Source organism: Tamandua tetradactyla, chromosome 13 (assembly GCF_023851605.1).
Source record: "Tamandua tetradactyla isolate mTamTet1 chromosome 13, mTamTet1.pri, whole genome shotgun sequence".
Taxonomy (NCBI): domain Eukaryota; kingdom Metazoa; phylum Chordata; class Mammalia; order Pilosa; family Myrmecophagidae; genus Tamandua; species Tamandua tetradactyla.
In genome coordinates this window covers 48911150-48937875 of record NC_135339.1, presented here as the reverse complement: position 1 = coordinate 48937875, position 26726 = coordinate 48911150, and the positions used below count along the sequence as shown (strand labels likewise).

At 37.1% G+C, this 26726-nt stretch overlaps 1 protein-coding gene across 4 annotated transcripts; it reads right to left on the bottom strand.

The window, feature by feature from the left end:
• Window positions 1-569: 569 nt before the first annotated feature.
• LIPN (lipase family member N) lies at window positions 570-23051 on the bottom strand. Of its 4 annotated transcripts, XM_077125356.1 has the most exons (12): window positions 22966-23051; window positions 17037-17114; window positions 16061-16143; window positions 15648-15763; window positions 14911-15028; window positions 12651-12849; window positions 10934-11043; window positions 8393-8529; window positions 6525-6671; window positions 5036-5107; window positions 3998-4069; window positions 570-1520 (listed from the first exon to the last, which is right to left on the bottom strand). In XM_077125356.1, exons 4-12 carry the CDS (start codon window positions 15750-15752, stop codon window positions 1287-1289), a joined length of 1194 nt encoding a protein of 397 aa, XP_076981471.1. In that variant the 5' UTR covers window positions 15753-15763; window positions 16061-16143; window positions 17037-17114; window positions 22966-23051; the 3' UTR covers window positions 570-1286. The 4 variants fall into 4 exon arrangements, with proteins under 4 accessions (XP_076981471.1, XP_076981472.1, XP_076981473.1 ...); XM_077125357.1 differs by lacking the exon at window positions 22966-23051 and having other exon boundaries at window positions 17037-17146; XM_077125358.1 differs by lacking the exons at window positions 17037-17114; window positions 22966-23051 and adding an exon at window positions 16507-16647.
• Window positions 23052-26726: the final 3675 nt, after the last annotated feature.

The window sequence follows — 26726 nt, the reverse complement described above, 5'->3', positions numbered from 1 at the left end:
ACCTAGGTTGTATCCAACCTAGAAATCCATATAAAAAAATCAAACTTCATTCTACACACAAATAATGGTGAACTAATTTACATTTATGTTTTAAGTTAAAATAAACTGTTGAAGGTATGTATGTGCATCATTTGCATATAATTCCCTGGGAGTCATAAACTCTTTTTCAGTAATTACATCTTCATAGAAGGTAAAGAAATTGTTCAAGTTCACATCATTGAAGAATGGAGGAATTGACTCTCAAATTCCAATCTTCAAACTGGCCAGCATTCCATGCTACTCTTTGAACTTTATCATAAACTCTAGAATCAATGTCCAGCATGCTTAGAGACTGAAATGTCGGCTCTTCCCAGTGCTTCCCTTGCTGATTACAGGTTAGGTTTTCTGCTAGCGGCTTTAAATGTTACTTGGGTACAAATGCAGTAGTATAATCTACTTTGATAATGAAGACATAAGGGCATATCAATTCACTTTATCTTCAGAGCAAAACAAGAAGAAATTATTTCCCATGTGTTATAAGTTAAGACTGTTGCCTGATGTCAATGAGTGACAATGCACTATTATTCAACAACTTTATTACTTTACTTTTCAAAGACACTTTTTAAAAACAGTGGCCAATAGTGACAATTTTAAAAATTAGTAATTCAGTTTACCCCATTATTCTCAATTTTGTCTCATTTCTTCTACCTTGGAACAGCAGAAGAAGCAAACTCCTGAAATATTTGAATTTTATTAGCTTTCCACTATGTTGTTTTCTTTCAGCTTGTTGATGTGGGTTAGGGTTTATTTCATGGCTTGTTTTAGTTGACCATAAGGTGATTGCTGTAATTGTGATTTCAGGTAAGCCACAAGGTAACAGAACCCCAAAATTATATTCTTAGATGGCTGCCTTGATGAGGTCTTACTCTCTAGCCCAGTAATCCTATGATTATGTTTAATCATTTGACAAAGGAGGTGGGAGTATTTTTTTTGCATGAAGCCACTGCTAATATGTGTGTATATTACTTGAAATAAGAACGAAAAGGCCCCTTTTAACTACTTTCCCAATTGAGCATTTAGCAAAGAAGAGTTTACTAGCTCATCTTGGATGAAAGAGAGAGCCTTACCTTGACTGAATGAGATTCTACAATTTCAGATATGGACATTTCTTATGAAGAAAAAGGAGACTCTTCACCAACAGCAACCAGGTGGAGGGTACTGGGGGCAACCTAACGGCTAGTTAGTATTTGTCCTAGACACCTTTGTGGACTGGGAAGCAACTTTTAACTGAGGTGAATATATGGCATTTAGGGATATGCCTTCATCAAAGCTATGATTTTACTGTATACCCGTTGAGCAGCATCAAGGCCCCAGATGAAATCAAAGTGGTTCCAGTCTGGCAATAGGTTGAAGTAACTGAGGTTCTTGATTTGGGGTAGAACCCTAGCCACATCCTGGGGTGTTATAAGGACATCTTTTCCAGCAGCCCAAACAGCAGTAGGCACTGTCATGGCAGTCAAGTCATACAGTGGGGGACGACTCTATGGAAGAGGAAAGAAAGAGAATTCATGGAGAAAGGTCCTCATAGCAACAACCATTGCAATAAATGGAAAGTTTGCTAAATAAGTATCTACTATGATCATAGCTCTGTTAGGTACCTTAGGAGATAAGGAAGAAAGCAGCAGTGGTCCCTACCTTCAAGGAGCTTGCAAAAGAGTGAGCAAGACAAGATAGCTAAACATTTGTATAGAGTGTAGTGTTAAATGCTATAAAACACTCCCAACGCACAATGAATGTAAAGACAAGGAAGAAATTATTTCCAGTTGGAGGCTTTATAAATAGAAATAATTTGAAATGACTCTTGAAGGATGGTTGGATTTTGATTGACAGGCAGGGATTGGGGTGGAGGGTGTCCACCCCAATAGATAGAAAGAGTGTACAGATGTTGATCAGGAATGGGCAAACTGTCTGCAATGCCTGGAGAGCAAAATGTGTGAGGCAGCACAGTAGGATATAAGGTTGGAGGTGAAAAGTCTGAATGCCAGGCTATAGTATTTGGACAACTTTCAGAAGTTTAGGGGGCAAAGCATGATCATTTTTCAGAGCTCTGTCTTAGGAAGATTGGATTGGCATCAGTGGATAAATTGAAGAAGGGGTAGGTTGGAGGTAGGTGCTGAAAAAAATCTAGACCAGTAGTATGGATGGTCTAGAGAAAGGGATATATGAAGCTACGGGGATGGCTAGTTCTTCCAAAGAAGGATAAAGAGCTCTGTTAAGACACTGAGGGAATGCCAACAATTTGAGAGAGGTAGGAGGAAGAGTAACCAGTGAAGAATAAAAAGGAAGCAATCAAAAAGGGAAGGAAAATCAGAGTTCACATTCTCAAGTAGGGAAGAGGGAAGTTAAGACATTTCTTTTATTCAACAAATATATTTTTAGTACCTATAAAGTGCCAGGTACTCTTCTGGGTGAGAAAACATCCAAAAACAATACAGAGGGAAATCCCTGTTCTCATGGAATTTACAAGAGTTAATACTCTTATTTTCAATAAAACATAAAAAGTGGGAACAGAGATGGAACTGGAAATTTGAGGAGAAGGCAAATTGTTGAGATTAGTCCTTTTACTCTGAGGGGGATATAATAAAAATCAGCTGCAAATGATCTAAAATTACAAACATTATAGGTTTGGACCAGGAATAGGTGGTAAATTCTGAGGATGTTGGCACTCTCACATTCTTTAGAATTTGACTATACAGGCTTTTGAGTGGTTTTTTTTGTTGTTGTTCTATTTTCTTGTCAGTGTAAAAAATATAAACAGAACATGCTCACTAAAAAAAATGAAGAAAAGAGAAGTATAGTCCAAAATGAGAGTCCTCCTTTACTTCTTCATGCCCATCCACTTCTCTTCTCCTTTCTTCCTCTCTCTGAAGGTAATCACTTTAAAGTTTTTTCCTTAAGCCTTTTCTAAGCATTTGAAGAAATATACATTTGCAAACATACATAGTCTGAGAGGCAGGGGAAAACTTTTTTTGTGGATTAAAAAAAGAAAACTTTTTTGATGGATTTGGTGGAGGGGGATTATGGGAATATTCTATGTCATGATTGTGATGGAATGCTTGTCAAGACTCACTCAACTGGGCACATAAAATTGGTGAATTTTATTATATACAAATCACATCTTAATCAAGCTGATTAAAATAAGGTGTTCATAGTTTGGCTCTTGTAGTTGTCATAAGGACTAGTAGAATTATTCCGCTAACAATTCAATCTATATCGAGAAAGGGACTGCTCTGATTGACTCATTTGATGCTCAAAAACAACTTAACTGATCTACATTTGCACCAATAAAGAGCTTCAAATATGTTAATCTGGGGAAGAGTAAATGCATTGGGAGTATGTAATTTAATGTGCGTAGTCAATGAGTGAAGTCCCAGCCCCCTGCCTGTGGGAACAGAAAGGGTGACAACAGGAATGATTAAAAAGCACTGGATGAATGAGTCTATGAATTTGATGCATACAATCACAGTGAAAAACAATATTTAAGACTCAGCTCTTCAAGGATGCATACTACTCTTAACTTCTATGTGGAATCCTGATTTTTTTTGCATTAGCATCAAGAAGTGTGTATTTATTTACTTTACATTACATTATTATACAACTATTAAATTTGTGTTTAAAAACATCTCAATAACATTGATTATCTCTGGATAATCAGTATGCTTTTATCTCTTGATAAGGGCAGTATGATGCTAAGCAGATTAGAATAAATACACCAAAATATTGTTATTCCTAGTTATCTCTGGATGGAGGGATTACACATAATTTAATTTCCTTTCTATGTGCTTTTTTCCCTAAATTTTCTGCAAAGAATAAAGATTAAAATTAGACTATTTTTGTGTGTGTGTGTAAAAGCTCCAGTGCAAATGCCAATTGCCAGGTAGGATTTTTCTCCCTCTCAATGAATTTATTAGTATAGTTTACCTAAACCGCTGTCTAGGAGTCACATAGGGTAGCTCACCTGATTATAATGATGCATGTTCTCGACTTTATTTCCCCAGTCATAAGCTCTTAATTCATTGGATCCATAAAGCTGAAATAAATAAGAGTAATAATATTATATAGAGAAAGCTCTGGGGAACCGCCAGAGTCCCTAAACTTGTGCCCTACTTCTTCTTTGAGCTACCTCTTGAGTTGCCTTTTGATATTTTTAAATTTTGAAAACCCTATCAAGGCAGCTGACCCATATAGCCAATCAAGCCCCTGGTCCATTACCTTTGACCAAGACCCCCAGTACAAAACAAAGCCTACCTACCCTAAACTCACCCCATCAGATAGGACATCCCCTGTCCAGTCAAGAGGAGTCAAACCAACTTCCTTTCTAGGGCTATAGAAATTATTGCCATGCCTAGAAAATCAAAACTACTTCCAGATTTACATGTGATCAGGCATCCTTGCTGCAGCAAGACAATTTATTCAGGAATAAATCGCTGTAATCTACAGACAAACTTGACTCCTAGTTGTCTTTTTTTCTATTTAATTTGTCTTTTGACAAGAGTAAGAATCATGAGGGCTAATAGCAAATCTTAGAAAAACACTGTGCACTGGTAATAAAATAAGACTTTTGGATAACCAGGAGGATGTGAATACCTTTTTGCCACTTGAAAAATGGGCTCCCACAGAGGGAGAGAAGCCGTGGCCTCCTGTGTTTGGAAGGAAAGGCTAATGGAAAACTAAGGAGGAAGTTAAATCCCAGATGGCTCCTTTCTGGAGAAGCTTCTGCTCTCCTGAGGCTTCTCCGGCTAATGTCTTGTCTCAGCTCAGGGGTCTGTTTTACAAGGCTGGTTTAAGATGGGATTCATTTGTGTTATCTACTTAATTTTAACTATATCCTGTTCTTTTTGATAAAATCTAGGGAAATCAGAACATATAGATGGTGATGGGATAAAATGGAAGCTAGCTGCAATGCTTCTTAGAGCAGGCCTGTTAACAAGGTCAGTTCTGTCTGTAAATATATCTTGAAAATAAAGATTGGAATATTTTTCCTTTTAGACTTTACCTGTTTTATATGCAAGATGTTCTGTACTGATGAGCCAGTGGGAGCATGTGACATATACATACCCATGCGACTCTGAAGGAAAAAAATCACTCGTTACAGCAAGAATCACCAATTATCGTAAATCATGCCTTTTAAATGCAGAGAATGATTGTGCTAAGAACCAGTAAATAAATATTGGAATCTTGAAAATGGTGAGGCAGAATCATTTAGAGATGTGTTCAAATCAGACACTTGGATGTGAGTGAATTATGGGCTAGCTAGTGGGATGGGTTCCTTGGGAGGTAAACCTCCACCAGCTCTGAAGCTGTGGGGTAATTTGCTGACTGAAGCAGAAGGAATAACAATGAACATAATGGAACAAAGCAACTAGAACAGTGCTGCATGTGAGTGTGTGTGCGTGTGTATGCACATACAGGGGCACAGTGACAGGCCAGTAGAGCAGAAGACCTGAATTTCAGGCCCTAACTTTGTTAATTATATGCTTTGTGTCTTTGGACAAGTTATTTAACAACTTAAAGTGTCTATTTTTCCATCTGTTCAGTGACTATACTGAAAATTATACTACCAACTTGCTGGACTCTTGTGAAGCTAAAATAAGATGTTGTAAAAGAAAAGCAAAAGAAAAACACAATCACTTCCATATGCATTGTATTTCACACTTGGCAAATATTATACAGAGGAAAAATTATAATTGTAATTCCATGTCTTAGATATAATGAAATGACTCAAGGGGACTATAAAAAATCTATTTTTTAGCAAGCAGTCTTTGAATAATGATATTGCGTTGTTTTCAGTCCAACACAACTTAGCTTCTTAAAGAATGTGAGTGGGACAAGTGGAGAACAGCTATCTTCTTGGGGCCTCGCTGTAAGTCTTATTGGCTGGCCTTTGGAAAACAGCAGAGAAAACCACTCAACCATAGTAGGTCGTGAATGTAAACTGTTCTCCTCCTCCTCTTTCTCTTCTTCTTTCAAAATTCTACATAACAGGAAACAGGACTCTTGCTTCTTCACAGGAAGTAGGTCCCATCTCCCTCCCATACTGTCCTTTATATTCTAGGTTAAGCCGTGAGTTTTATTTGAGGCCAAATCACTCAAAAGTGAAGACACATGTAAAATAAGCCTTGATGCTTGCATGTGCTTCTCTTCTTTTCTAGGATTTTTTCAATGCACTGTATTAATTGTTAGTGCAAATTAACTATAGTTAAGTGATGGTTGATTGCGAGCATGTGAAAATACTACCCATTATGGCACCAACATTCTCCTACGTTTGACAGCTATTCCCCTCTCCAATCCTCACTCTCCTGGCAGACTGAGTTCATGACACTCAGATTCCTTAAATATCTGATCTTCTATGCACAATGAATCTCTATTTTTGAGGGTTTAGAATGCCATATGGATTTAGGCAATATAATAGATGCATCAAAATGAATCAAAGGAAAACTGAAATTTCTTAAATTATCAAATAATCCCATAATCACTATACATACCATATTCATATTTTTCTTGTTGGGTCCAGCCCATAAGGACATAAAGTCACTACATAATGCCCAGAGTACTCTATTGTTGCAAATTCTGGCAGGAGGTAACTTCTCTTTCTCGTATCCTAAAAGGAAACCTTTGGTACCAAAAACAGCCTGTAAAATTAAAAAACAAAACAAAACAAACAATTACCTTTTCAAGGATCATCTTCAGACTTCCTGACATTTCCTTCATCCCAGGCATGAACCACACTTGGGGATATGTTTCTATTTGATGGTTCGGTCATAGAGACCAAGACAGTGAGGGAATGTGACTTATGAATCCATATCCAAGTGGAGAACACATATTAATTAAAAGAAGATTGTTGTAAGGTCCCTCCCAACCCCCAAATTCACTTTGTTTATTTAAAAATTTTTATATTTATTTATTTCTCAAAAAAATTTTTCCTGAAGGTTAGACAGTGCCCTGGATAGGAAAGAAGATCAGGCTTTTCCCTATTATGCATCAGCACTCTGGCTTTATATTATTTTCCCAAAATAGCTAGCTCTCCTGCTAAAAAATAGAAATCTGAGCACTAAAATGAGGAGCCACTGGGCAGGAAAGATTTGATGCTGTGATAGAAGGCAGTACAGTTAAAAATCCTAAAAAATTTGGAAAGTAAGAATGGGTAGGCATCTCTGACTCTCTGGACCATCAGTGGGCAGTGGAAGTTCTGAATCAGAGACTATGTGGGGGACGGGAATGGGACTTAGTGGCAGGAAATTTGGCAGTAAGGAAGGGAATTGAATGTGAAAGTCAGAAACATTCTTTGCCTCAGTCCTGAGCTATGTAGGCAGAACAATACACATACAAAACTGGCTTATTTCAAGATAGGTGTGTCTGCCTCTGTATTTAATTTAACACATCAGCCTGATCAACCCTGCCCAATTGTAGGAAACATTCAGAACTTACTGATCATAGCACACTTTGAAGTGTAATTATTAGCCACACAAAAAGGACGTTACCTCACTGTGCTTATAGTAAGCAAAACAATTAACTGGTATCAAATCAATCATCAGGTCATGGAAAGTTTCCCTCTGTTGGCTCACAATAATATAGATTTTTTTCTATTCCCAAAACTACCATCCATAGCCAGAGCCTCAACTTTAATTTATGTGAATTACTGTGAACCCAGCTTGTCTCCTTGACCTAATTTTAGCTCCAGTCCAATTTATCCTTTACTCCAAACTGAATAAGCAACTTTGGTAAAATACTGTATTCATTGTGGCAATGCCAATTTTAAAGAAACAAAAAAACAAACAGGAAAAAATACCTTTCAGTGAATAAATTTACAATGGGCAGTTGAACTACTTTTCTAATCCTTGGAAAATAGACAGTAAATATCGGAATGAATAATTGAGCCGCAAGACATTTAGACTCTGTATTTTTAGCTCTAGTAAATCAGAACAAGCTCCCAGATGGGAGGGGATATATCTGTCAGGCTTTTCTGACATCAAAGTCAGGGACAGGTGTAACTCCAAAGTCAAGTCTAACTCCAAAAGAGTCTTCCATTTTTTGCCATTGTGAATCCATTACCTGCCCAACTGAAGGCCACAAGAAAACTTGTAAATAGACCCTCTACTGATGCTGCCTTCATTCCAGCTAGAGATTCACATCAATGACTGAATATAGTAAATTGAAGACAAGGGCTCTAGGTACAATTGTACAGACATGCACTCACACAGGCACACACGTACATAAGCACATGCACAGAATCTGATTTCTATAGATTTCACCTAAATTTCATACTTTTGCTTCATAACAATTTTTAATGTGATAAGGATCAAAAATCCAAGATGAAATACTCAAATAAATTTTGGCAAAAGAAGGTACCTACCTTGATTATGGAATTTGGAAGTAGAAAAAAACTGGCAAAAACACTTCTGGGATATTTGAATGAGGCCATAGGACCCAAGGCAAAATTCATTTTGATTCTCTGCGCTATTTCAGGTATGGTGGAAAAGGCTATAAACCCTGAGGGAACAGGAGGCAAGACAAGCTCTTAAAAATTAGAAATATTTATGTATTGTGTTTAGTAACAGTAGTGGGGCCCTGATTTGGTGTTATCCTTCTGTTGCCCTGATCTTGGGGATGACTTGTGAAATTCTTCTAGCCGAGCTATTCTGCAGAGACAAGTTGCTTTCCGTCTTCTCTACTTCTAGGTCCCCAATTTCCTCTTATTTCCCTGATGGGCAATTTAAACTGGTTGGAGAGATGGAGTACTGGTGAGGAAAAGGTGAGACGCAAAATGTTGAAGCAGCTGCTTCTGGAGTGACCTGTGGGCAACCTCATTCCCTGGCATGGGGTGAATTGGTAACGTTGTCATTTTACCCCCAACTCTGAGATGCTGGAACGAGTCACAGAGCTTCCAGAAGTAAGGAATCCACGTCCAAGGGAGGGGAATCAACCTGTTCCTTCTGATCATCCAGTTATCCCACAGGTTTTCTTTTTCGCTATGAATGAGCACTCATTGCTTCCAGTGCTTCACTGGATGCTGGCCAACCCCCCAGACCCCTCTGTGATTCCAAGAGGGAAGGGACTTGCCCTGGGCCCTCCGGGGTCACAGTAAGTTATCCATCTGCGCTATTCTGTCATCGATAGCATTGCAACCATTTTTATAGCCTTGGGGAGATAAGGGGGGAGAGCAGCACAACACAGGAAAAATGACGGGAAGTATCTGTATTTTAGTTACCTGAGGTGCCGTTAGGGGCCTGTGTGTGTGTGTGTGTGTGTGTGTGTGTGTAAGAAGCCATTAGCAGAGACTTTTTTCTGGAATTCTTGTTGAAATATTAAAAGAGACTGGGCCAGAAAAAAGAACTGAAATGACTGGCTGAACAATACAAAGACTCTAAACCATGCCTAGGACTGTCTCCCCGGGTTGGGATATTTGGAAATGTGTGGAGATGGGTTTTGGGGGGCTTACACTGACTGGAAGCTCTATTGGCACTTAGTGGGCTGAAGCTTGGGTAGCCAAATACGTGACAAAGTGTGGGGTGGGCCCTTCCCACATAACAAAAATTGCCCTACCCAAAATACCAGGAGTGTTCATTGAAAAGTGTCACGCTCTAATTGCGCACAGGACACTGATGATTCACTCCTCCATGTTTTCTTTGCAGGCCAGATATAAGAGCACATCTAAGTCCTGCCCATTTTTCTAACTCCATCTCAAGCTTTCCCTCCCCTGTGTGGTTTTTGCACAGTGCCTAAACACCCCACTGACCTGGTTTGCATCTAGGCTCTGACTCTTAGGCACTATAGGATCGTGAGCAACTTGATGTCTCTAAACTTCTATTTCCTATTCCCATCTGAAGATTAGGGGAAGATAATATATGAAAAGCCCTGAACACAGAGTTCTATGTATAATAAATACTCAATAAATGTTAATTACCATGGGATAATTATTTGGCTGTTAGTGGCATTTTTGGGGGGGGGGGTCTCCTGTGAGTCAGATAATACTCAGTTGATATAGAAAACATAGTATATGTTCTCTGATGCTCACTGTCTCAAGCTTGTAAACTGCCCAAGAATCAATATAAAGCACTGAACAATATATGTTTGCTTTTGATGATAATGGCGATAATGAGAACATTACAAGAATATTTATTATCTTTTGCACAATTCTACCCAAGCAAAAATAGTGCCTTTCTACATGACACAATCCCCTAAAATGGCATATTTTAATGGAAAATCAATAAGAATTTCAATTTTTTATCAGTATAGGTTCCTTTTTATTTGGAACTGGACTATTGAATTCTTCCCAAAAGGTCTAGGAACTCATCAAAGAGTAAATTTCCAAAAAGCAGGGTCTTGAACTTTTTAAAAAATGTCCTCTATTGGTGCTTACATTTAAGTGTTTTTACGTTAAAAAAAAAAAAAGTAGACTTCACATTTGACTTATTATAGTGAGTTTTGTCTTCCAACCCACAAACAATATGTAACCATATTTTCTCAATTTGTTCAAATATAAGTAGGAATCCTTCCATTTATTTTTTAAGTATGATGTGGGGGTTGTGAGAAAGGCATTATTTATATATATGTACCATTCCTCAGGGGTATTTCATGGACCTAAGCTTTACTTTTTCAGAGAGGATTTAGAAGCTTGCTCTTTAGAATTATTTCTTTGGATTTTGGGCCCATATTTTTCCTGGAAATTTATGTCATCATTAAAAATGGGATTCTATAACCACAGAATGGGGAAAGGTTTGGTCTACATAGCCACAGTCCTGGGCATGCCGGGAGGGGCGTGCTCGGGCCTTAGGACACAAGGGGATCTGTCTCTCACAGGCTAGAGAATTACACATGCTATAAATGACACTCTGTTCCACTTTAATGGCGAACCCTTGCATGACTCCAATAATATCTGCCCTTCTAAACATACCTATTGTAGTGCCAAGTGAATGTCCGATGAAATACAACTTCTCCTGACCAGTTTTATTTACAATGAAGTCTATTATAGCTGGAAGATCATATTTGGCCATTTCATCAAAACTGCAAAATAAAACAGATGTTTATCAATACTTGCCACTAAGTTTAAAGCTCCAAGTGCTCGCTCACTCCTTTTCTACACTCAGAATTTTGTGCTGTCCACCTATTCAGTGTTTATTTTATTGTTTATCCAATCAAATCTGGGCTATTGCAGCTTTAGTTTGCTGTATGTTAATATTTTACTTCCCAATAACAGGAATGGATTTTAAGACCTGTATCTTAAGTTTGGTCATATCATCCCCTCTTCATCATTCTCTTGCTTTACATTTCTTTTTCTCTTCTTCCTCCATCTAGTTTGCATGCCTCTATTTCTGACTTCTCCAAGGAACATCAAGACTCTTAGAACCATTTAGTTCTCAATTGAAAACAGGACTGGTTATAAATCATGGTTCTACCAATTATCAGCTGAGTAGTTTTCAGTCAGTTACTTAAATATTTTGAGGCCAAGTTTTCTTTTCTGTATAATGAATGTGATAGTTCCTGGTTTGCAGGGTTGTCATAGGATGGACTAGTATGAAAACACCTCTAGTTGCCAGAGGGCACTTAATGCAATGTAGCTATTATTAATGTTTCAGCCCAAATAAAGACAAATTCAACATATACCAAAACCCTATAGAACCACTTTAGCTTGCATTAATACAAAAAAAGAGAAAGGGCCCTCTGTAACATTTAGTCAAGTCAGGTGTCCCATAAGCCAGAGAGCTGTTTATAAAAAACAACTCAATAGAGGAAATTTCTAGACTGATACTCCCAAGGGTAAGAGAATTGTTGTAATTTCCTTAAAGTGAGCAGGTTCCAAATGCTCAGCCAAATATAGGTGATACAAAAAAAATTTCCTGATTTGTTTACCTCTGTCCCAGAGCTCAACCATAATAATTTATTCTGTCTTCCTCTCCTCTCAACCAGTCAGTGGATACCGAATACCTCAGTGACATGATATGTATGCACACTGTTCTAGCTGCAAGCAAACAAACAGGAAGCTCAGGTCTGAGGAAGGGAAGTCCATTGTGGGATTGGCCTGGCCTCTGGCGCTGGCAAAGAAACACTCCCAAAAAGAATCAACATAGCAAAAGATTCCTCTTCATTGCCTAGTAAAAAGGTTTTAAAAACCTCACATTGGAGTTTGCCTGAAAATGGTATTCTGTGGTCTTAATGATGGTTTCTTTGCAAAAATACAGCATGATACGCATCATCTTTGCAAAACCTTTTCTGCTCAGGAGAAAAAAATGTGTAAACACATTACTTTACAACATAAACTTCATGAGGGTTAGACTTTGTCTTGTTCACAGTTGGATGTTCAGTGCCTAGAATGGTGCATAAATAGGCATTCAATACGTGTTGCTTGGGTGAATGTAGGCCTTGACCATACAGAATTTCCTGAGATGTTCCTTGAGGCAAACATATAATGTGATTATACAGAATTGGGTGTTCAAATGATCTTGTTCAAATGGTAAAATTTGTCTGTGGAAGAGTCGTTGGAAGTCAAATTTGCAGGCTTTTTCTCTCCTTTGAGATGTTGGTAGAAACTACAAGGAGCTATACGATTCTGAGATGCATAGATTATTATTATCAACACTATAATTTGTAAGGAAATTCTCTTGAGTTTTTACCTAAAGGCCCAGAATTTCTCTTCAGTCACTGAGAATGTTTTGTGTCTTCTTGACCAAGTGTTCCCCCGACTGTTTCCCATCCAAACATCGTAACCTGCGTCCGCTAGAAGGAATCCGAGGCTGCCATTGGCATAGTTCTCAAGCCAGACAGCATTGTCTGCAAACAGGGCATGCTGCAAATACACAACTGGCTGGGGACCTTGAAGGAGAGAGAGAGAGAGAGTGTGTGATAGAGATAGAAATAGAGACAGATAGAGCTAGAGAATCATTTATGATAAATAGAGCATCTCTGGAACATGATAGAAGCTCATATTCAGGAAAAAAAGTAGAACCTAAAAGCAGCATTTGCTTTTTCCCTTTGTCATTAATGTAGAGCCATATAATCATATAACTTAAAGCAAAGTATGATCACGTTCTTTGTACTTAATGCTGTGCAACTGATTTGTATGCATTTTCTCATTAATTCCTACAATCACTGTAAAAAGTAGCTGCTACTTTGAGGATCCTCATTTTACAGATGTAAAAACTGAAGCTTGAACTTTCCCAAGGTCACCCAGCTAACAAGGAACAGAGCAGGAACTCAAGCCTAGTTCTGTTCTCATGCCAAAGCATGTGTTTGTAACTGCTCTGCTCTACTACATGTGTGTACATATATATATGTTATATATTGGTATATGTTATATACGCCAGGCTTGTCTTAAAAGAAACATGAAATTTAGCATGTTTGATGTTGTCCTGTGTCTCTTCCAGAGAGGAAAAGGAGGTGACCATAAATGGGCACTGACTAGTTTGTCACCAAGTTTTATCCACATTCCCAGCCTCTGCGTACTGGGGAGCATCTGAAAATGTGAGTAGTAGAATCAGCTCAACATCTCTCTACGAAGTCCCAGATTTCCAAGGGAAAGAACTTCCAGGGAGATTTTAAAAAGCTGGGTGGAAGGTCCAGAAAGGGCACCATCCAGAGGTGAAGAGCACAGGCTCTGGAGCCAGGTTGCTGGGTTTGAATCCCAGCTCTGCCACTTGCTGTCTGTGTAGGGCCAGTCGCATTACCTACCGTGCTCCAGTTTCAACATGTGAGATGGTGACTATGAATAACACCCAGCTCATGGGGTTGCTGGGAGGCTTAACTGATTTAATTCATGGAAAAACACCTATTGTACACTTAACAAATGCAATTTGGTTTGCAATTCCAAATCTTTCTAAAACTTTCCCTCCTTAAGCAAGACCTTTTATATAAAAGCTTCCTCCTTTGATATTTCACAACCTCTTTTTTCCCCCATACCCGGAACAGCCAGATTTAGCAAAAGGTAAAGAAACAAAAAACTCCAGGTTGTCCAGTTAAATTTGAATTTCAGACCAATAAAAACATACTTATACTAAAAAGCTATTTATTGTTTGTCTGAAATTCAGATGTATTTTGTATAGGAACCCCATCCTTGCCCTACCCTGTTTTTCATTCTGAAACACTTGAATGACTGCAGATTTCTTTCTAAGGGGGACTGTTGAACACCATGGTTTTCACTGCATTGAGGCTGGATGATGGGAGAGAAGGTGCAGTGTGTACATGGCAAGCAGTTGCCAGTAAATGACTTGAGACTCAAGCCTTTGCTGGTATTTTGCTTACTCATTTCTCCCTCCACAGAGGCTTTGCAGTTATTGTTCCCTTTTTAAGGAACATCATTTCCCTGCCTTTGGGTGACTAGTTCCTTCTCATTCTAGAATCCAGGCCTTAACGCCACCATTTTCTGTCACTATATAATCCACCCCTTAGGTTAAAACATATGCAAATGTTACATTTTTCATTCCTGGAAAAAGTTTCAGAAATGTCATAGTTATTTAATTTAACTAGTTATCCTGCAGAGGAAGCAAAGTGATTCCAGTGGAGTCAGGAGAAACTCTTTTGGGGTACCCGGAAAATCTCTTTACGGTAGTGAGGAAATCCACTTTCCTGACACATTCAATTTTTCCACATGAGAAATCAGTCATAAGCTAGCAACACGTTGGTCTCCACCTTTGCATTTATACACTAATGAGCTTGTCTGAGGATAGTTAGCAAGATCAGTCTTGCCCTTTGTATTTTTAGGTTCTTGCCTGTCTTTAGAGAATTCAAAGAGAGTAAGTGAGCCTACCTGTTAACCCTTCAAAGACTAATCCAATAATCCAAACTAATTTTGATGAATCAGCCACTCCCTTGCTAAACAGCCAGCAGGGAATGTCAGACATATTCAGACCTCTTTTTCCGGAGAGACTTATCTTGTACCTGTGCTTCCAGACTCTCTTTGCCCATGGGGAATTCTGTTGACGCTAAGTATATACCCATCTTCCGTGATGACGTCATACTCCTCACTGGGATAGCCATTATAGGTGATGATTTCACTCTGTCCAGCAAAAAAAATGTAGGCATTAGCTGAGCTTCTTCTCTAAAGGATGTCAAAAGAAAAAGAACAAAGCATCTTCTGTGTGCTTTTTGGGATGAATTATCTGGTCTGTTGTGCCAGGTAATTGTAAAAATTTGCTGCATAAAGTTTTGATATAAATAGGACATTAGAAAATATCAGTTAGTGGCAAGTATATGTATATATATTTTGTGTGGGAAGAAGTTAGTATCGGCCCATTCTTTCTGAAGAATCTAGATTCTCAGGCCAAATGTCTTTTGAGAACTTGATTTGAAATCTCTTGATTTAAAGACAATAAAACCATAGATAAGTAGAGGGCATTCATATACGACATTAAAATGGCCTATTGTTCCTAAAATATTAATTCAAAAGAGGAGTGATCTATAAAAAATGGAATTATGTTTTTTATTATTAGGATATATTATTTATCCTGCCCAAAGACCAGCTCTATGCAGCTTGATATTTTATAGAGATGTTAAAAACCATCTATGTTTTACCTGTTTCCTTATCAGAAATTTTCTGCTATACCAGGACCTTTGATAATCTCACCACCAATTAATCCTGCTTTATGTGATGCTTTTTGGAAATTTCCATGACTTACAATATTCATCAACACTTCAGGATTCACTTCCTTTTGAAAATCAATTAATCCATCAACATTTAAAGTTCCACAAAGCAAACATGTTGTTGTTAAAAACAGCCACATCCTGGGAATGCCTGGCATAAAACATTTAATAGTCACAGATTAATTTTATCCACCAAAGTTGACTAATGAAATGAAAATAGAGCCCTAAAAACAGATTTGAATAATACCCAAGAAAGCTGAGAAAATGTGGAAGGGAAAAAATTCAGTGAGCAAATCTTGGAGCACTATTAATCTATTTTTCCATACATAGAAAATGTTTTAACACAGTCCAGTTCTCAAAATGAAATGAATGTATCTAGTACAGAGGCTTATTTTTTTTATGTCTTATTTTACTCTAAGCTTTTCAATAACTTAAAGTCTTGACTCACCTGTGAGTTGCCAGAACACCTAAAGGTTCAGATGGGAAGTTTCCATACCATGGCAAAGCTGCAGGGTAGGCTTATCCCCTGATCTAGACCAGGGTCCCACAAAACAAGACAAAAAACAAAACAAGGTTAATGAACAAATGAAACTTCAGATCCATAGGCTTGCAATCACCTTCTAGTGGCATGGCTATTTCTCAAGTGAACATCCAAAGGCAAAATTGGTATGTGAAATTGTGCTGTCTCACTCTCTTGCCAATGATTATGTCTCTTCAAAGGCTGGCCACAAGAGCACAGTGCTGTGTGCTCAGCATCTCGGGGCGGAAGTCCAACGGCCTGAATTTGAAGTCCAGCCTCAACCCCGAACACGCTTTTTGACCTTGGGCAAGTTATTTAATAGCTTTGTCTCCTGATTTACTCACTGGTAAAGTTAGAGTAATCATATAACCTACCTCACGGTTTTATAGTAGGATTCAGTGACATAATATATGTAAAGCCCTCAACACAGAGCAAGCTCTTAATAAATGCTTTCGCTGTTTTTCTTATTCTAAGAAACAGCAGGAGAACAGCACTATGAAGCCTTGACTGCAACCGCCAATCACTGGCTTCCAGAATGCAGAATTTGCTTTTGAAGTTAAATAGCTTCCCACACGTTTGTTGTAGGGTGGAGGATGATTGTGTATCTGTAACCGCTAAAATTTTTAAGCTTTGAGAGCAGTAACTGCTAATATCTATGGAGTGCTTACTCTGTGCCAGGCAATGTTCTAAATGCTTCATGCGTGTTTTTAAACCTCACAGAAACTCCTCAATGCAGTACTATTATTGTCCTCATGTGATTATTGAATAAACAAAGGCTTAGAGAGATTTAAGACCTGCCCTAGTTGACAGAGCCAGATGGGAATCCCATCAGCCTCGGTGTAACATCTTTATCCTTGACTGCCGCCCCAACTTGCCTTGGGGTTGCTTCAAATCTTGATCTTACCTAGTTAGATGAGCCTCCCCTGTTCCTGAGGACTCCTTTCTGATGAGGAACTCCTGAAGTTTTGTCTTTGGCACTAGGCTGAAAAAAGACATATGGTTGCAGAGACAGTTAGAAACTTGAGAGGTGAAAGACAGGAAGCTTCTGGAAATGAGGAAACCTGGAACCGTGACACATACTCCCAGGGTGTTTTCCTGACACACCAAATGCCATGATGCAATCACAGGTTGGAAAATATGGTCTGCATGATGCCTCATAGCCAGTTTGACTGAATCCATCATGCGTCTGAGTGCCTATTGCTACCGAGAGGGTTCAGCAACATTTTCAAACTAGTGGATCGCTAGTTTGGGGAAGTAGCATTCTAGTTGACAAGATCCGATACTAAATCTGCCTTCCCAACCCACAGAATGACTAGTAGGGTCAGATGAAGCCATGTTTATGAAAAGACGGTGTGAACAATAGAGAAGATAGGGATGTGAGTCATTGTAACTAAATTGGGAAGGTGAGGCAGTCATGACTCCCAACTCTTGAGGTCAGAAGAAATTTGGAAACAGCAGTTTGGCAGAGGAAAACTGACCCACAGACCAAAAAATTGTGGCCAATTTCAGTAGCTCCACAATCTTTCTTCTTTTCTTAGCTTTTTTAAACTCTTTTTTTAACTCATGGTAACATGTATAACTCAAAATTTCCCATTTTAACCACTTTGAAGTGTACAATTCAGTGGTAGTAATTTTATTTACAATGTTGTGCTACTATCATCACCATTTGTTACCAAAAATTTTCCATCACCCCAAACAGAAAGTCAGTAATAATTAAGTATTAACTCCCCCATTCTCTATCCCTGCACGAGATCTTGGAAACTTGTAATCTACTTTCTGAATTTATGAATTTCCTTATTCTAGGTATTTCACACAAGTGAAATCATGCAATATTTGTCCTTTTGTGTGTGACTTTTTTCCCTCAACCTGATATTTTCAAGGTTTATCTACATTGTAGCAAACATCATAGCTTCATTATTTTTGATAGCTGAATAATATTCCATAGTGTGTGAATGTGTGTATATATATATATATATTACATTTTCTTTTTCAACTTGTCTATTTATGAACACTTGGGCTTCCACCTTTAGGCTATTGTTCAATCACCTATTTGAATCCCTGCTTACGGTACTTTTGGGTATATGGTTACAATGAGATTGTGGTTTGATATGGTAATTTTGTGTCAACTTTCTGAGAAATGGCCAAACTGTTTGTCATTATACAATCCCACCAATGATATACAGACATTCCAGTTTGTCAACATTCTCATCAATACTTTTTTTTTGAATGCATTTTTCTTTTTATCAAAGAGGTTGTAGGTTTACGAAAGAATCATGCAGAGAATACAGAGTTCCCATACACCTCCCCTATCATTAACACTTTTCTTTGGTATGCTAGCTCTATCACAATTGAGGAAACAATTATTATTATAATTGTACTTTTAACTATAGTCTATAGTTTACTTTAGGGTTCACTGTATTGTAGAGTCCTTTATTTTTTTTTTTTAAATTTATTCTAGTGACATATATATAACTTAAAATGTCCTTTTAACCACATTCAAATATATAATTCAGTGGTGTTAATAACGTTCACAAAGTTACACTACCATTGCCACCATCCATTACCATATGTTTTCTGTCACCCTAAACAGAAATTTTGTACCAATTAAGCATTAATTCCCCCATTCACTTTCTCAACCCCAGACCCTGGTACCTATATTATAATTTTTGACTGTTTATTTTTTTAAATTAGAGAAGGTATAGTTTATAGAAAAATCATGCATAAAATACACAGTCCCCATGTACCACTCAATTATTAACACCTTGCATTAGTGTTCTTCTTCTTTTTTTTTTTTTTAACATGGGCAGGCACCGGGAATTGAACCCGGGTCCTTGGGCATGGCAGGCAAGCATTCTTACCTGCTGAGCCACCATGGCCTGCCCCCCCCCCTTTTTTTTTTTTTAAATAATAGTTATCCTAGTGAGTGTGAAGTGGTACCTTACATTGGTTTTGATTTGCATTTTTCTGATGGCTAGTGAGGTTAAACATCTGTTCATTGTTATTGGCCATTTATAAATGTCTATGCTAAATCTCTGCCCTGTTTTAATTGGATTGTTTGGTTTTTTATAGTGGAGTTGTAGGAATTCTTTATAGGTTCTGGATATTAAACTTTTATCAGAGATATGGTTGTAACTATTTCCTCTTATTTTGTGGCTTCCTTAATAATGTCCCTTGATGCACAAAAGTTTTAATTTTGATGAAGACCATTTTTCTTTTGTTGCTCATGCCTTTAGTGTCAATTTAAGAAATCACTTCCAAGTACAAAGTCATGAAATTTTCTCCTATGTTTTCTGTAGATTATTTGGGGGTAGTATTGGCATTTTAACAATATTAAGTCTTCCAGTCCATAAACATGGTATGGTATGCCGTTTATTAATTCTTCATTAATATCTTTCAGCAGGGTTTTGTAGTTTTCAGTGTACCAGTCCTTCACCTCCTTGATAAAATTTATTCCTAGATATTTTATTCTTGTAGATGCTATTGTAAATTGAATTGTTTTCTTAATTTCCATTTAAGATATTCATTGGTAGGGCGGGCCATGGTGGCTCAGTGGCAGAGTTCTTGCCTGCCATGCTGGAGACCTGGGTTTGATTCCCAGTGTCTGCCCATGCTAAAAAAAAAAAAAAAAAAAAAGATATTCATTGGCAGTATATAGAAACACAATTTATTTTTTTGTTTTATTTTATTATTATTATTTTTTTTGCATGGGCAAAAACACTGGGAATCGAACCCAGGTCTCTGGCATGGCAGGCAAGAACCCTGCCTGTTTAGCCATTATGACCTGCCCAACATAATTTATTTTTGCATGTTAATCTTGTATCCTAAAATTCTGCTCAATAAATTTATTAGGTTTATTAATTATCTTATGGATTCTTGGGGATTTTCTTTATATAGGTTCATGTCACCTGTGAATAGAGATAGTTTTATTTCTTTCTTTCAAATTTGGACATCTTTTATTTCTTTTTCTTGCTTTTGGTGAATAGCAGTGGTGTAAATGGGCACCCTTGTCTTGTTAATAATCTTAAAGGAAAAGCTTTCGTTTTTTTACCATTGAGTACAATATTAGCTCTGGGTTTTATATAAATGTCCTTATCATGCTAAGGATATTATTTTTCTGAGTGTTTTAATCATGAAAGTGAGTTGCATTTTGTCAAATGCCCCCTTTTTTAAAAATCAGTTGAGATGATCATGTGACTTTTTTCCTTTATCCTATTAATGTGGTGTATTATGTTGCTTGATTTTTTTTATGCTTGCATTTCTAGAAAAAATACCATTTAATCATAGCATATCATTCTTTCAATATGCTTTTGGGTTTAGTTTGCCAGTATTATATTGAGGATGTTTGCATTTATATTCATAAGGGAAATTGTTCTGTAGCTTTCTTTTTCTTGCAATGTCTTTATTTGACTTTGATATCAGAGTAATGCTAACCTCATGAAATGAGTTGAAAAGAGTTCTCTCCTCTTCATTTTTTCAGAAAAGTTTGATCAGTATTGGTGTTAATTCTTGGAAAGTTTGGTAGAATTCATCAATGATGCCAGCTCTTTGTTGGGAGGATTTTGGTACTGTTTCAACCTCTTTATTTGATATAGGTGTGTTTTGATCATCTGTCACTTCCTGAGTCAGCTTAGGTAAATTGTGTGTTTGTAGGAATTTATTCATTTCATCTAAATTATCTGATTTCTTTGTGTATGGTTGACCACAAACTGACAAACTATTTAACTATTACCTTAAGCATAGTAGAGTGCCTACTAACCCCTTAGGATGCCTAAGGGGTTAATGATGACAATTTAGCTCTAAACCCCATCTGTAATACCAGATAATAGAGGCATGCTTCAATTTTCTACTTCACTAAATATTAACTGAATCTCTTTCATCCTCCAGCATAAAGAAGGGTAGGGAAAATTAGGTGTTTTCAAATATGATACAGAAGTTTCTGTTTTATTAGTTATGGTCTGATACTCAAATTTTTCAGAAACAAAGAATTATTCATATGTGTCTAAATACTAAGATCTGCTTCATTGGGTGGGAAAGCTTTTGTTAATTAGGCAAATTATAGTAAAGGAAAGTGCATCGCTTGTTGGAACAGGTGGAGAAGTTATGCACCTCTCCAAACTCACTCAGTATTGGATGAAAGACTCAATCTTACTAATTGACAGTACCATGCCATGGGTGTGTAGGCTTGCTTGGAATCTCTCAGGGGCCATAGCTGTATAAACAATCCCTATTAACAAAACTTTAATGGACACCTCGGAGAGTTCTGGTAAATGCATTATTATTAATATTAATATTGATATCAAAGCTATGATTTCTTGTACAAATACTATGACTATATTTAAATTTATCAGGCCTTTACAGATTGCAAACTAGCTCAAATCTTAGAAAGATTTCTACACTATTGACTTCTCATATTTAAGGGTTAGCTAAATAATCCAGACAATTCTTTCAGCTTTTCATTTCCTTTTTTTGTACAAAAACATAAGATGTATCAAATAAATAAAGTTAATATTCTCCACAATGTTTTCATCTTATGTGAACTTATTGTTTTAGTACCTGTCCAATACATTGGAATGAATTAAAATGAAATACATTGAAAGCTCTTCTTTGACCCTGGGAAATACAAAATGATAGTCCCTATACTCTAAAAGCTTATATTTTTTTCTGCACTTTTTCAAAGAACTAGGTGATATTAGAAGTGGTAAGGGATCTTTTGCAAAAATAGCCTAATGAAAATCCATAAGAAGGCCTATGGTATTTCTGGTATCTTGAAATTATAACTGAGCAAATTATATAATTATGGCTGTCCATTCAGTTATAAAGATGGCTAAAATACACAGTTGAACATAGGTCCTTGGCTGTGGTGTCTATCTGTGAAAATGATTTTTATTTTCCTTTCAATGTCCTAATTAAAAACACATCTGTTGAGCATGCCATGGTGGCTCAGTAGGCAGAGTTTGTCCCTGCCATGCCAGAGACCTGAGTTCGATTCCCAGTGCCATGTAAAACAAAAAACAACCCCCCCAAAACACATCTGTTATTATAATATTTTATCTTTTTTTGTTTGATTTTTTCTCTCTTCCCAAAGACTGCCTTTCCTTAACACATTGTTTTGTGTGAAAGATGAAAATAACAGAAAATTGAAAGGTTAGGCTGCAACCAATAAAACTAAAATTAATTAGAATTTTGGAAAGAGAAATAATTTGAAATCTCATGTGCGTGGGATAAATTCTGCCTTGGAGAAAAAGAATTTGCAAGAACAAGAACATGGCGCTTGTCCCTGGTTCACTAGATAATTTCCCTAATCCAGCCTGCATCCAGAAATCCAAACAGGGGTCAATAGAGCCATAAGTGTGTGTACAATGACTAATTAGCACATTTTCACTTGAGGAAAGACATTTAAATTACATTTAAAAATTTCGTTTCTTTATGCATAAAACAAAACTGGTAATGTTCACGAAATCTATAAGGAACAATGTTGTTTTTTTCTTTTTTTTTTTCACATGGGCAGACCCTAGGAATCGAACCAGGTCTCTGTCATGGCAGGTGAGAACTCTGCCACTGAGCTACCACAGCCCACCCCAACGTTGTTTTTGAAATTATGCTTTCAAGTAGAGTCTGTTCCTCTTAGTGTTGGTGCTAATGAATTTCTGTTTCAGCTCCACCCTATACACCCATCTTCAAACACAATATGCTATGTTAAAGATGCCGAAGAAAGAAATGACAAATATCTATCATAAATAACTGAAATAATAAAGGTTTGTGAAAGGAGGGCTAATAAACTCTTGAATATGCATGCATCCCAATTAAAAATGCTCAAAGGGAAGATCACTTACATTTATAAGAGAAGTTATGATAGGAAGATTCCAGTGCCTTCCCTTGATGACATCCACATCTTGAAGTGGCAAGACCAAGGCTGTGTTGGTAGTAAAGGGCAAAGGTTTGCGAGATTGGAGAGGAAGGGCCGAACCATCAAACAGGAGGAAAATTATGCCATCTACTCCCCAGTCAGGTTTATCTGCCTCACTGTTTGCTTAATATATAGAACTTATTTGTGGTATTCTCTAGACTCATTTGTATTTGCATTCCCGTAGGAGGATTATTCAAATGGAGATTCTTTTCTAAAAAACCACACAGCGAAGACTTAGCCAGAAATTCAAGTTGGTTCTGGTTTATATATGGTTTCATCCAATTTGTGGAGGTAAATAAATGATGGTTAGAATTTGCAAAGAGGTAACATTGGCTGCTTTGATATAGGTTTTTGTTCCTTTCTTGAGTTAATTTTCCATTTTGTTGAATTACCATGAAGTCACCTTCAAATCTGCCCAGCACTCTTGAAAATGAGTAGATGGCTTTCAGTTTTAGAATATTTGGTTAAGACTCCTGATTTCAGCCCTCCCCTTATTGTCACCAACATGGCAGCAGTCAAAAATATTTGCTGAGTGAGTGACTAAATGAATGGATGAATGAATCCAGAAATCTTAGCTTAGTTACTGAGAAATAATAATATGAATGCTAATATTATTAATAACTGAATTATTAATTATTTACTGCATTCTAGGTGTTCGACTTTGATACATTATCAGCTTGGCTGTAAATTCTTCTGAATCTCTTTGCTCTTGAGTATGTTTAAATGGACATTTTTCTCAATATTATTACTAATAAAGTTTATAGGACAGAGGAAAATGCATAGGAAAAATTTATCTTGCTTTGTTTTTGAACTATTTTGGAAGAGGTGCACCATTATTCTTAGACTGCAGGGTATGCTAATAAAATAAAAATTTGCTATTCAATAACATTTCTCTTCTATTCAGCCAACAAAATATTCTTAAACCTGGTGACCACTGTGGTACAACCTGATATCTTTCATATAATCCATATTCTCTTATGCCTCCATTTATTTATTTATTTTTCCTCCATTTATTTAAAAGAAAACATAAATTCAGATTTATTCAAGTTTTTCTACAATCAGATTTTTTTAGGATTAATTACCTCACTCTTTGCTCTGTACCAATGCTGTTCAATAGGAATGTAATATGAACCACATGTATAATTTAAAATTTTCTAAGTCACATTAAAAAATGTAGAAACAGGTGAAATCAATTTTAGTGGTGCACTTTATTTTAGCCTAACATATCCAAGTGTTATCATTTTAACATGTAATGAATGTAATTATGAATGGGTTATTTTACTTTTTTTCATTCAAGTTGTTGAAATCAGTATATATGTCATACTTACTTCTTAATTAGGACTAGCCACATTTGAAGGGCTCAGTAGCCACGTGTGGTTAGGGGCAGCATTATTGGACAGTTCTGTACGTGTCAATCTTATGCTTGTTTTTCCCCCAACTTTTTTTCAACCAAATTATTTTTCATATAGAACTCACCTCAAATATATAACTTTGCATTATATATTTAGCTTGAGTGTTAATAAACAACTATATGTGTGTCTGTGCAATTAACATAGCAGATTTCTTAAGAGGTTTTGCTTTAAGATAACAGGTATCAGCATAAATTCACTGAAAATTGTTGTCCATGTACAGTTTTGTGGTTCCAAAGACCCATGTAATGGCCTAAGTTGTTCTCATCTCCAGCTGACCCTTCTAACCTGACTACTTGCATTTTTCTAATTCATTGTCCGCATTGCAGTCATGGCACTCATTTCAATGACACATCTGGTTGTGCTTTCAGACCTCTTGCATTAAAACATTTCAGTGGCTTTGCATTCCAAATCCCATGCGTGGTAGGAAGGCCTACAAAGCAGACTCTTCCGTCTCATCTTGCCTCATTCTCTCCCAAGCTCTCTGTGCTTCTTCCAGTTTTCTCCATCAAGTGTAGCTCCTTGCCACCTGAGCTCTCCTGCCTGTAATATCTGCCAGATGGTATAGGTCTTAGCCAAAGTTTCATTTCCTCCGAAAAGAATCCACAGATCACCAGATGAGGATGCACTTCTCTTGGGAGACTCATCACATTATATTTAAATATTTAACTATGTGAGTCAGTCACTGTGTAGGATCTGCCTTTTTCCTTACACTGTAAGTTCACTTGGGCAGGAACTATGGCTACCTTATTACTCTTGTTCTGAGTCTCTAGCTGTTCATAACGGATACTCACAACATGACAGAGTAGAGATGAAGACCTTGGGTATAAGAAATCCAAACTTCAGACTCTTGAAAACTGATATTTTGGGGCAGGTTGCCTGATATCTACAAATTTCAGTTTCCTAGTCTATAAGAAAGAGATAAGAATGGTACCATTATATAAGGATGTCCTGAAGATTAAATGAGATAATTCATATAGGGTGCTCAGACTGTTTTATTTTTTTCAATATAAAAATCCCTATATAAATAGGGCCAGTCTACTTTAATTTATATGATGGTGTTAGTTTTGAAAACATCTTTAGCAAATAAATAAAAGGAGATTAAGATATTGTGGCTTGCTTGGTGAACTTAGTTGTGAAATTTCTTTCCTGCTGCATTTCTGCCTTTTCAGCCATGATCTCTGAGTACTTCCTTCAGTTATACCTGTTCGGACTGTTCTTGCCTTAGATAAAGGTTCAGTGAATTTGAATAACTGTGGAGTTGATGATTTTTGTAAAATCATATTCTTCCTCTGGGTTTTTTATTCCAACTCACCAAGCAACATTTGAATACTAGAACTTCCCAAGTGTTTCATTACAGGGAAAGAATCGACCACTCTAGCCAATATATACACATACTTCTTTGACAATTATAACTTCATTGTAAATGATAAGCTGGTCCGCTGACCTGTGCAAACTTCACTTGTGCGGCTCAGCATTTATAAATACAGTTATTTCTGTAACATTGACAAGATTGATTGCCTGCATATACTAATGTGATATGCCATCATCATCAAAGCGGTTCCTTCTTGTGAAGCCTCTAGGTAATTCTTCCTCTGCCAAGGCACGAGATCCCCTCCCCACTGCCCCTTTATTTAAGCCAATAATAACTCGTTTCTTGAGAAACGAGTCTTAGCCAAATGTGTATTATTACATGTCTTAAAAGTACCCCAGTTTCTAAAGGGCCCAACCAAGTACTTCATAATATAGAGAACACTCCCAGCCATTCAGCAACTATTTATTGGTCACTGACTGTGCCTGGGTGGTTGTGGATGGAAACATGGACGAGACAGACATAACACCTGCCATCACTAAGCAACCTCCCATCCAAGTTCATTTGGAAACCAGATAGTCTTCCGACTCTGCCCCTTCCTTCATCTGTAGACACCTCAAGCCTTCCTTTATGACTTAGCTCATCCTTTTTCCTCTTCTGTGGTATCTATTCTGATGCTTTGACTTCCTGTGACCTTTTTTCCTTTAATATTCAATAATACCTCCAGCTTCACTATTCATGTGGTGTTTAGTGTCTAATATGAAATGCTATTCATGTGGCATTTAGTGTCTAATATGATATTTCTAATGCTTGGTTTCTTCATGTGTAAAATGAGGATACTAATTTGTAACTCACAAGCTATTATGAGGATAAATGAGATAATATGCGTCCTGTGTGTCTTATATGGTACTTGGCACATGGTAGGAACTCAATAAATTTTACTCCACATCACATTCAATACCTCCT

Excerpts from the sequence above, each read along its gene's own strand:
- LIPN (XM_077125356.1), bottom strand. The coding sequence starts at position 15,752 with ATGTGGCTGTTTTTAACAACAACATGTTTGCTTTGTGGAACTTTAAAT. Across the intron at positions 12,850-14,910 it reads AAGAGAGTCTGGAAGCACAG|GTCCCCAGCCAGTTGTGTAT; the intron begins GTACAAGATAAG and ends CTCTCCTTCAAG. Across the intron at positions 4,070-5,035 it reads ACATCTTGCATATAAAACAG|CTTTATGGATCCAATGAATT; the intron begins GTAAAGTCTAAA and ends TATTTATTTCAG.